This window comes from Trachypithecus francoisi, unplaced genomic scaffold (assembly GCF_009764315.1).
Source record: "Trachypithecus francoisi isolate TF-2019V2 unplaced genomic scaffold, Tfra_2.0 Lachesis_group2, whole genome shotgun sequence".
NCBI lineage: Eukaryota > Metazoa > Chordata > Mammalia > Primates > Cercopithecidae > Trachypithecus > Trachypithecus francoisi.
Window position 1 is genome coordinate 10,987,563 of NW_022681465.1, and position 12,589 is coordinate 11,000,151.

The 12,589-nt window shown below is 38.5% G+C and overlaps 1 protein-coding gene across 4 annotated transcripts in view; it reads right to left on the bottom strand.

Annotated features, from left to right (window-relative positions):
* Positions 1 to 12,589, bottom strand: part of CTNND2 (catenin delta 2) — a 942,360-nt gene that overhangs the window by 188,299 nt on the left and 741,472 nt on the right. For all 4 annotated transcript variants that reach the window (XM_033178807.1, XM_033178804.1, XM_033178806.1 and 1 more), the window contains exon 12: positions 1,360 to 1,543. In XM_033178807.1, coding sequence (XP_033034698.1) covers positions 1,360 to 1,543 — 184 coding nt within the window. The remainder of the gene's footprint in view (positions 1 to 1,359; positions 1,544 to 12,589) is intronic.

Consider the following 12,589-nt stretch of genomic DNA (forward strand, 5'->3'; position numbering starts at 1 on the left):
TGAAAGTAGGGAATGCTAGCAAGGGAAAAACACTTTTAAATAGTAGCGAATAAGTGAAATTGAAAAAAATAGGGCATGGGAGTTCAGAAGTGACTACAATTGTAGCTTTGGGGTAGCTATAACTCTTCTGGTGGGACAGACATTTTCTAAAGGATAACAGAATTTAAGGGGTTATGAAATGGATGCCTCAGTAGAGGGTTTCAGATATTTGGCATATGGTAGCACCTATCCAGAGAAATCATGTCAAATGTTCATGATTTCGTGACTCAGATGAAAAGCAGAATTGTCAGAGGATTCCCACTCCTGCCCATGAGGGCTTGTAGATATTCGTGGAGGCAGGCCCTTATCTTGCTCTGTGCACACACATTCACACAAACACACACCGCCTCTTAAGACTGGAGGCTGAGAGCATTGTGATGAATATTCATGAGATGATGATGATTAATACCACTGAAGTGATTTTGTTCCTTCTCAGTAGAGACTGGTTGTTATACCTAGAAACTGATCAACTGTAGGAGAAATGGCAGCTTTGAGCGATTCCAACTAAAGCAACCCTGTATGTTTTACTTTCAAAATACAGATTATTTGGCGAGGTGTTTTTAATCACCCCTTGTGCCCCTATCCCAGCAACTTCATCCAGCAGAGATTTGCAACTTTGGTACAAAATACACTTTGGGGAGCAGAGTTCTAGAGTTTAGAAGAATTATATCTTGATAACAACTTTCCTTCCTATGAGCAAAAATTAAACAAGACATAAAGTTGATTTTAAGAAATCTCAATAGATTCCTGGGGGATGATTTCTGTGAAAAATGTATCAGGAGAGAATTACAACACATTTGCTACTTTTATTATTTAAAAAACCATTTAATATAATATAATCTATAGAATGATAGATTCTTACAGTCAAAAAGAGAATTTTTAAAATTAGAATATTTTTAAGAAGAGCTACTTGCCACAGTTAACCAGATCCCTATGTATCTGTTATGAACTCTGCCCAACCAGTCAGCCTGCCTGGTTGTGCTATATGCATGACATAATGTGAAATTACCGAGAACTACTGTTTTCGGCCAAAGAAAATGACTTATTCGGGGTTGGAAGAAAAATGTTTGTTTTTCACTTTAGATCTAAGAAATCATGTGAAATAAATCTAACATTGATTAGGTAGAGAAAGATGCCTATATGTCTTTATTACCTGGTTAGAAACTTTTAAAATCAACTTCTTATACTCCGTTGCCACATAAACATTCATCTTTTCAGAATGGTCTGATCCTCAGTAAAAGAGCCATTAAAGCTATGGAAAGAGACAGTGTCTGACCAGGGGAAGATGGTGGGAGGAGGCACTCGTGACACAGGACTGACCTTAGGCACCCGGTGGCGTTACGCAGCACCTGTGATGAATGCAGCTGTATTTTCCGATCATCCTGAAGAGGCGAATTTTCCCAGCCTGAGTGAGGGATAATCACTGCGTTGGTCAGTACTGCCAGGGCATCCTGGATGATTGGCATTTTGAGTGCATCGCATGAGGAGAGGTTCCAAAGGACTCCTGCAAGAGACACACAAAAAGAGCTTTTGGGTGGCCAAGAGTTTCTCTCATCTCAAAACTATCTTCCTTATTTGAGTTAATGGCACTGGCAGGAAGGATGAAGATACTGTGGACACACATCCTAGAGTGTACCCTTGATTTTAGAACATTTGTGTGAACCCATTAACAGCATTCTGTGAAAAATCTGATGAGTGAGCAGAAGAACTGTGACACCAGTTTGTTTATTTCCTCATGGTGCATAATCAAGGTTGGGAGGTCTGACTGAACTGCGGCTACCAATAACGCTTTTGTTCCATTTTAATACAACGGACCCAACTTGCTAAATTCTAACCAAGACCAAAGAGATGTGAAAGTTATTTGAAATGGACTAGTAGAGCATCTTTGTTTTACTGAAGACCTCAGCGTGCATATGTGGTTGCCATGAAAGCTAAGTTCTTTCATAAACAACCAGCTACTACGGGTAGGACCTTATCAGAATCCAGCATCACATCAGATGACAACTGGCTCAACAAGCAATTTAAACTGTTGCCCCCTGTGACAGTTTTGTCAGCTTTTCTCTGAAAGCAATGTTCATGGAGGACCTATAGAATGTTCCTCCTTCAGTAATGACAAAGGGAGAGGTGAGAAGAAGAGGGCATGTCCACAATGGACAGAGCATCACAGTAATTCATGCAGGCAGAGCAATGCAAAATGTTAAGGACAAATAGAATGCTTTAGGCTTTTAAATAGTTTTTAAAAGGAGATATTCTAGAAAAGGTCATAAAGATTGCATATATATTATAACATCATTTGAAAATGCTTTTAAATAATTATTCTTTTTTTGTTAGAACAGTATGCATAAAGAAAAAAAGAAACAGAATAACATTCTATTTCTCTTTGAAAGAAAGCCTGTATACACCCTCAACCTAAACAGGTACCATCACTGCAGATATTGGAAATAAAATACATAGTTGTCTTTAGAAATAGAACTTCTAGCTTATATTTTTAATGAGCTTTCAATATATTTTAATGAAATGGGATTTTGTTCCATCTACTGTGTTAAGAATAGAACAAACAGAACATATTTATTTCTAAAATTTGTTTTATTGGTTCTTTGCATTGCACATGTTGAACTATCCAAGGACATTAATAATACAAATCTGACTGTTAATAACTAAATAAGTGACTATAAAAATAAAGTGACTATAAAGTTCAATAAAAATGTGACTACAGAGGCAAACTCAACTGTCTTTAGAAATAACATTTACTGGAAATTTTATTTGAGTGAATGCAAAGAAAACAAAATGTTTTTAGTGCCTGGCATGCATAAAACAATCCTTCGGTACAGGGGGTTAACGTGAAGGCAAATCTAGCTTGTCTTTTTTTATGAATACATTTTTATTGAAGCACAGCCATGTCTGTTCATTTCTAAATTTTTTACATCTGCTTTTGTCCTATGAAGGAATTGCTGGGTATTACTAACAGAGGCTGTACAGCCCACAAACCATAAACAATTTACAAACTGTCCCCTTACAGAAAAATTTTTTCCACCCGTGCTTTAGTGAATTTGACCACTTTATATACACTTTTGTTTGTGCTTGTATTGCCATTAGTATCCTAAATCGAGTACACAAAAATGCTCAGTAGTACACAGAAGGTGCTCAGAATGTATTCTGATTTGGACTGATTTGAAATACTGGGAATATTAACATATACATTTATCTTGTTTTAAATAAAATACAAAGCTGCTTATTCATCCATTGAGAAACATTTTACTAACTTTTGGTAATCTAAATAATCAAAATAACTTCCTCCAATCATTTCCAGCCTCACAAAAATGTTATTTTTAGAGTAAAATAATTGATTTTGCAGTATTAAATAGTACATTAAAAAGAAATTAGTATCTACCCCAGTATTTGAGGATAACTTTCAGGAATATCATGCTAATGCATTTGTGTCTGCTCTTCTAAAAATATACAATGCAAAAATACAGGAACAAAATGTGCATTTTTTTCATTCCCAAATCCAGACTTAAAATACCAATATCTAAAAATTGAGGCTTGTAAATGTTTTAAAATGTGGGTGACATATTTTGCTGTACAGTATATATCCTTTAAAAACTAAATGGCAGGCCGGGTACGGTGGCTCACGCCTGTAATCCCAGCACTTTGGGAGGCCAGGCGGGTGGATCACGAGGTCAGAGTTCGAGACCAGCCTGGCCAACATGGCAAAACTCCATCTCTACTAAAAATACAAAAAGTAGCTGGGCGTGGTGGTGTGTGCCTGTAATCCCAGCTACTCAGGAGTCTGGGGCAGGAGACTTGCTTGAACCTGGGAGATGAGGGTTGTAGTAAGCCAAGATCATGCCACTGCACTCCAGCCTGGGTGACAGAGCAAGACTGTCTCAGGAAAACAAACAAACAAACAAAGAAACAAAATAGCAAAGAGAAATCTTTGCATTTTTACATGCAACGAATATGAGAATCTAAAGGCTTTCTATGAGAATACAGCTATTTTTACTGTTTTCTTACAAACAGAAAACACAGGGAAAGGGAGGAAGGAAATCCAAGAAAACCTAAAGGCCAAATCTAGTATCTGAGAAGAAGTGAAGGAATAGAAAGGCAAATGCATTCTGGGTTATCTTTTTATAGGCTGTTCTATCTCCTTCACCTTTCCCATTAATTCATTAATTAGTATAACCTAATTCAGAATCATGCACAAACAGAAGTTCACATTCATTCCACCTTTCCAGGCTGTCTCCATCTGCGAGTCACATTCCAGTGAACTGATCACAGTACTTGATCCATATCTCTGAACCTTCTATCTTAATTTATAACTGCAATGCACAATGCTTCCTGAACTCATTACAACTGCAATGAATCTCTATCAAACCACTTTATCACCTCTGGATGAAGTCTTGGTAAAGTGGATGTAACGTGGCAGATTTTCTTGAGGGGGAATTCAGCAAACCAGCTGCAGAGGATCCTCAAAATTTTGAGTTTTGGTTAGATTATCTGGACATGAGACAGGTTTAAGTATAGAAGCAGCAGTTTCTGGAGACAACTGAGATGAAGACTTACATCGTCTGGCAGAAATAAAAGCGGGAAACAACTGGGAATTCCACATCGTTCCTGCTACACACACACACACACACACACACACACACACGCACGCACACACGCATACGCGCACACACACCTCTTGACTGATGGGAGAGAGATTAGTGGAGAGAACTGGATGTATCTAGGCATCCTCTGAACAAATGGAAAATAAATTTTTTGCTCCAACTTTTACTTCCCTCCTCCCTCCCCTTTTCCATAGAGGTTTAAAATATGTCCACAAATTCTTGGACATTTCCTTCAAATGGTGAAGCCTAATCCTTCTCTCCATGCGTGGGGATTCGATTTAGTGACTCATTTGTGATCAATGAAACATGGTGGAAGTGACTGTGCCTTGAGACTAGGTCATTAAAAAGGCCTTGTGGCTCCCTCCAAGCCCTCTCTCAGATTATTTGAGGGGAAGCCAACTGTCATGCCATCATGACCCTCAGGCAGCCTTATACAAAGAACTAGGGCTTTCAGCCAAAATTTTGGAAGTGGATTTTCCAACCCCAATCAAGCCTTCGAATGACTGCAGCCTCGTCAGAGACCCCAAGCCAGGACCACAAAATCTGCGGCTCCTGCTTGCACTCCTCACACTTACACAGTGGGTGACATAAATGCTGGTCGTTTTAAGCTGCTAAATTGTGGAGGAATTTGTTACGCAGCAATAGACAATATAGCGTCCCTTTCCTATGAAGCTCCTACTCTCTCTGTTGCTTTCTTCTCTTGGCTTCACTTTCCTATCCCTTTGCCTTTCTACAATGGATGGACTCATTTTTCCCTCTTGCCTTTCCACTACACTTTAATTCTTACTCCTCTCTTACCGAAATCCACTTGTTCCCTTATTCTTTCCAAATTCCAATGTGAGAGTATACAAGATAGAGCACGGATGATCCAGCTACACTTTGTAACTAAATTTAAAATGCATTTTAAGTGACAAGTATGTAATTTTTAAAAGTGTATCATTCTTCACATTTGCAATTCAATAAGTGACTCAACACTTTCTTTAATTTGGAATAATCCTGCTCTTATTTCCAATTGCTGCCTTAACAAATCTCTACACAGGGGCTTGAAAAACACAAATGTATAGATTCGGGAGGTCTGGAGTCTGAAATGGGCCGGCAGGGCTGGCTCCTTCCAGAGAATCCTGGGGAAGATGTGTTTCCTCATCTTGTCAAGCTCCTGGGGGCTGCCTGCATCGCATCCCTTCGCTTGAGATCTTACATCCCTCTGACTTTGACTTCCATCATCACATCTCCTTCCTAGATTCTGACCCTCCCACCTCCCTCTCATAAGGGCACTCTGATCACATTGAGCCCACCTGGATAATCCAGGACAATCTCCCCATATGAAGCCCTCCTACGTTAATCATACTTGCAAAGTCCCTTTCACCATGAAAAGTAACATTTATAGGCTCTGGGAATTAGAGCGTGGGCTTTTCTTGGAGGGTAGGGGCATTATTCAGTCTACTACATATCCCTTCAAAAACAACCTGTTATGCTCAAAATAAAATTAAACTTCTTATGGTAGGCTCATGGTCAGGCCTTTCTCTAAATCTCTATATTCATCTTGAATCACATTTATTCATTCATTTATCCATTCCATAATATTGAAGACCTACTACATGCGCATGGTTCTGTTGGACGTGGAATGGAGACATCAGTGAAGAAAACAAAAAATCCCTGTGCTGGTGGCCCAGGTACCATATAGTTCTAGTGGCTATGCTCCAGCTAAAATAGCCTGTTTCTTCTTGAACACATAAGCTCCTTTGTGTCCCAGATCCCTGGATTTGCTGCTGCCTCATTCTGGAACATTCTTTCCTAGATCTTTCCATGGCTAATCCCTCTTCCATTCACGTCACCTTAAATGTGCTAAACTCAGAGAGGCTTTCCTGGATCAGTCTAATCTACCTTCCTAGATGCTTACTGTCAGATCTCCTATTTTAATTTCAGCAGCAACCTCAACACTAACTCATTCTGTCATTTGCTCACAGTTCCATCCTCCAACAGGGTCCCAGGCATAAAATGAAAGCAGACACTTGCTGAATGCCCATCGTATGCAGAACACACAGAGCTACAGAATCCCTGGCATACAGAATATGCCCTGACACACACGAGTGTTCACCAAACAGGCACTAAAGAAAAATAAAAAATAACAGCTGGATGGTATGACCTTAAAGGATGCCATGTGCTCTAAGCATCGAACGTTCTGTAAGTATTATAGTGTTAGCAAAATGACGTCATGCCTAGAAAAAATAAAACAGCAGATGCAAGATGTAATTTCACAAATAATAAATCCAAACGAGAATAGAAAAATGTTATTTCAGTGAGTTTACTTTGAATCTACAGAAATTCTACTTTTAGCTAGTAGAGAAAAATTTATAGCACTGAAACATATTAATCTGTTTTGTATTAAAAGGCTTATCTCTGGTGCTTCACTTGGGTAATTTTCTTATATTAACTCCCTGATAATTCTAAATTAACCCAGGTAATACTAAACTTTCAATTTGAGGAAAAACTATGAAATTGATTGAATTCACACCAGTTTTCAGCATCCATAACAAATTACCCTATTTGTTTATATCTGAGGATAATATGAAAAATGGTTTAATATTTTGGTTGATGGTCACTAGGAAATTTAAATTTACCTGATGAAAACATGCTAATTCCTTCCAGATTATAATCTGTGATAAATTTGTTTTATTAGCATCTTTCATTATTTCCATCCAACAGCTTTCCTTCATCAGTGTAAAATTATTGCTGTTCCAAACATAATTTTGAAAGTTTAACTGAGAAGACATTCACATACACTAAAGATATTTAAAATATAGTTTATTTTTATTTCAGGCACAGAATGGCTCTTTTCCTTGATATTTTCCATATTCATGAGCAATGATTAGTTTAATAAAAATTCCTTAATAAAACCTTAATTACTTTCATTTGCTCCTTTATAATGCTTTAATAGAGGGTAATTGTAGTTTCTTTTTACTGAAAGAGATGAAGACTATCTTGGTTAAAAAAAACCAAGATGAACAAAAAGCGTGTTTTAATAAAAGCAAGTTTTAAATGATGGCAAAATCAAACACTGCCTGGTGGCTGTGCAGGACTTTACGACAGCCCACTGGCTTGCTTTTAGCTCTTCAGACCTAGCATGAATCTGCTCTCGTGGGTGAGGCTCAAACCAAGCCCAAAGGAAAGCTGGGCTTCATTCATTTAAATACATGTTTATTAAAATGTATTTAAAATTAGTGAATTAAGCATCTACTTAGTGTATTTATGAGGATTTATTTTAAACAAATTTGTTATTTCTTTTGGGAGTGACAGTTTGTGTACCTGGGGAGAGGGGAGGAAAAAGGAGAAGAATGCGGATAAGAGTTCATTTTTTAAAAAAAGCCAGAGTTGGCCGGGCCCGAAGGCTCATGCCTGTGATCTCAGCACTCTGGGAGTCTGAGATGGGCGGATCACGAGGTCAGGAGATCGAGACCATCCTGGCTAACGCGGTGAAACCCAGTCTCTACTAAAAATACAAAAAAAAAAAAAAAAAAAAATTAGCCAGGTGTGGTTGAGGGTGGGAGTGTGGGGGGAGGGGTAAAATCTGATTATGATTGGGGCCCCCATCACCACCTCCTCCACCCCCACCCATTCACACTTGGAGTCCCTAGTGTGTGGAGGTTGAATGATTGAAATATAGAGGCCCAGACCCTGAAGTCCTGTGATACTATTGTGTGTGTGCATCTGCCATATAAATGAGTATTTGGATGTGTGTAAACTCTCAATATGGTCCCGAGAAGCAATAACCCTGAGGAGTGGCTGCTAATTGAGATCATTCTGAGAGTCCTTCTAGATGGAAAAGATTCACATACCACACTCACTGAATGCTTTTAAAAAATTAAAGCATTTATTTTGAGTCAATGTTAGATACAGTTTACCAAATGTTGCTCTAATAACAGCTCCTTAGGCCAAGGCTTCTTGTAGGAGTCCCAGGGGTTGGTTGACCAGAACAAATGACCTCTACGTTTTCCTCCTTAATATTCCAGAAGAGGAACCTGCTGTGGCCTTTGCAGTGGGGATTACACAAAGGTTGATCCTTTTAGAATTTCAACAGGCTGAATCATCATTCTAGGCTGAGTCTCACAGAGCCAGCAGAGGGAAGAAAGGGCCTCTGAGGCTGATAGGTGTGGGAGACGAAGAGGGAGAATTGGAGTGCCATGGCCCATAGCTGTAAACTCTCATTCTACAATTGCCACATAATGCTTCAGGTCCAAACACAGAATTTTAAAAAAATAATCACTTAAGCACAAATACTGAGTATTAAGAAGAATTATTCTTGCCCATTTTCAAAATACATACAAAATTTATTTAGCCCCAGAATAGATGAAGAATGAGTTGTCTTTGATATTTGAAAGTAATTCAGATCTTGGCTGTTGCATACAAGGCAGATTCTGGCTTAAACTGACTAAATTTACCTGGGTCTCCATGCAATGTTTTAAATCCGCAGATTTTTAAACAATTTTATTATAAGATACAGCCATCAATACTAAGGTACTGTCTTGTTCTGAGCCAAAACTGATGCCAGCAACATTCTGATGTTCAAATTTCAGTACCAGAAGCATACATTAAAAGTTGAGATCAAGATGATAAACATTTAGATGGCAAGAAGCCAGAAGCCATATTCATTTTTTTTTTCAGACAGAAAAAAAAAAAATTTCTGTTGCCCAGGCTAGAGTGCAGTGGCATGATCATGGCTCACTGCAGCCTCAACCTCCTGAGCTCAAGTGATCCCCCAACCTCTGCACTTGAGTAGCTGGGACTTCATGCACGTGCCACCATACCTGACTTGTTTTTTTTTTTTTTTTTTTTTGGTAGAGACAAGGTCTCACTATGTTATCCAGCCTGGTCTAGAATTCCTGGACTCAAGTGACCCTCCGGCCTCAGACTCCCAAAGTGCTGGGATTAGAGGCAAGAGCCACTATGCCTGAACCTCACCTAAATTTTTGATTAGTTTAAAAAATAACCTTCACTTTTGTTCTCAGAGCCTGAATTAATTCTACCTAAAATTAGGTAATGTTACAGACAAAAGATTATAATTGACTGATTTTTTAAAAATGAAAATAATCAAAACTCAGATGTATCTATGATCTCTCTTTTCATTCCAAAATGGAGTATGCATATCCTAGTTTCTTTAGAATTCTTCTATTAAACGTTTACCAAAAAGGTACAACAGATCAGGCTCTATTAATGGAAAATGATGCCTGTCCCAAACTGGATGCCTGTCTGCAACTGGCAATGCAGATACTACAAGAAGTAGAAAGCTCTTTGCACAGTAATTTTTTAAAGTAATGATAATTGAAAATAATTTGTATGTCAATGTCTGGTAGTAGCCATCTGTGAAAGTCATGGGTTCATCTTCGATCACAGCATTTTATAAATGAACCATAGAATTTCATATTTCTCAATCCCCAAGAGACCAACAGTTAGGAATACAAAATTAGGTTTGCTTAGAACTATAGCCTTCCTCAATGACCTTGGGTGTGCCAGAACTCTGAAAAGAGGTTACCAAAGCACCAAGGCTGAGTTGTACAATCTCTGGAAAGTGGTCCTGGAACTCTTTTCCTAAAAGTTATGACAGTTAAAGATCATACTCTTTTATCTGACAGCTGTCATATTCTTCTATGTGTTGATAAAATGATTTCTTACACTTTGTTTTGTTTCTTGATAGTTTGGTGCCCTAAATTACATACATTAAATAAAGTAACTTAAGTTTGACTTTTCAATAAACAGCATAATGAGGAAGAGGAGAGAGAGAAAGTGAAAGAGAGACAGAGATTTAAAGACAAAATACTCCCACTATCTGATTAAAAAAAGTAAAGGCAGGAGGTGAAATCACCGTAATTTTTGGCCCTGGGTTAAATGATACTGGGACAGATATATTTTCCTATCCTTGTGTTAGACCATGCTGAGATTGATCAAAAATAATTTAAGTGCTTGCTCTAGGAAATACTTGCCTACGAATTTTTAGGCTGTAAACTAGAGAACTGGCTAATCAAGAGTAATAGTTTGCTCATCATGACCCATTTCAAGACCCTCCCCTCACTGTGCTACTAGTCAAAACTCTGCCTAACCCCAGTGGTTCCCCACCTTGCAATACCCACCTTAAAATCTCCCAGTCAAGGACCTACAGCCTTATAAATACCCTGCCTTCATTTTCCCTTTGACACTAAGACTCTTTCAAGGGAGCATTTTAGACCCACTGCCGTGAGGGAGAATACTTACTGCAGTAAGTCTAACAAACCCAACTTTGCTGATCAGTGGGCTTTTACGGTAGTCTTTGGGGATCTGACAGCTGACAAACCATATAAATTACTGAAAATGGGTGGATGGCTAATGTCATCTTTGGTAAAAACAGAGTCTGGCAAATTCTTGAATATTCAAGGGATCCATTATTCATAAAGTCATCACCTTATCTCTGTGCATGGAACAAAGGGTGTTGAGCTGTTTACAGTTCCATTAAGTACCATAAACTAGAAGTTACACAGCCAGCGCACATCTTGGCAAGGCCCCTAGTTGTCATTCCAAACTCTCTGGGTCTCCAGTGAGCAGGCATATATAACCTCTTACAAAGACAGAGATGGCTATTGCTTTGGGGTTTCCTTTTTTATACTATAGGTAGCACATCTACCTCATAGGTCCTGTTGATGTCAACAAAAAGGTTCTAATTGAATTTGTGGGAGCTTGCTTACCCAAGGATCCCTGGATTGGAGACACTGTTCTGCACTGGGACCACTTTAAAGAGCACCCTTGGGTTCCATGGCTTTCAAAGAGAAGCAAAGCAACCTTGATGAAGGTATGGTGGCAGAGTAAAAAGAGCAACAGCTTTTCCAGAGAGCATCGCTGAACTACATGTCCAAAACAAGACCATAATTGGAAAAAAACACAACACAAATCGTAGCCAAAAATATTTAACATCTTTGAGTTCTTGTCATGCACTAGGGCTTCTGTTAATCACCTTGCATGTACTAACTCATGCAAACCTTCAACCAAGTCCATTTTACAGATGAGGAAACTGAGACACAGAGAAGTTGAGTTACCTGTCAAAGTCATTCAACTTTTGGGGAAAATGAAGGTCAGATAAGAGTCTGACTGTGATGCATATGAACAATCAGACAAATGTCAGACACATAAATCTGCTATTTGAAATGGGAGGGAAGTGATGTGGCATGCTATCCTTTCAAGCAGAATACATGAACACAAGAGAATGTTCTGCTTTTCATCTTTTGCCAGTTCCCTTTTTGCCCCAGGTAATGTAGCTTGAGAAATTTAAAGAAGGCATTTTAGTTCACAGAAGGAAGAACATTCAGTTTTATATGTTTTTAATTGACAGATAAAATCGTATGTATGTATCTTTATACAACATGATATTTGAAGTATATATACATTGTGTAATGATTAACTGGAGTTAATTAAAAGAACTTCCAGCTTTGAAACGACTTTTCCAACTAATTTTTCTTGCAGGCATTTAATTCTGCTGACCTCTACTAACACACACACACACACACACATATGCACGCATGCACACACACACACACACACAGCTACAACCTTTTTGTGGCAAGCATGGAAGAAACATCAGATTGAGATTTGGGGTACTTAAAATTGTTCGTCTATTCACCACACTAATTTCATGACTAGATCTTTTTTTTAGTTAAATCAGAATTGTCCAGTACTGTATTAGTCTACTTTCATACTGCTATGAAGAAATACCTGAGACGGGGTAATGTATAAAAAAACAGACGTTTAATGGACTTACAGTTCCACATGGCTGAAGAGGCCCCACAATCATGGCAGAAGACGAAGGAGGAGCAAAGGGTTGTCTTACATTGTGGTGGCAAGAGAACCACATGCAAGGGAACTGCCCTTTATAAAACCATCGGATCTTGGGAGACTTACTCACTATCATGAGAACAGTA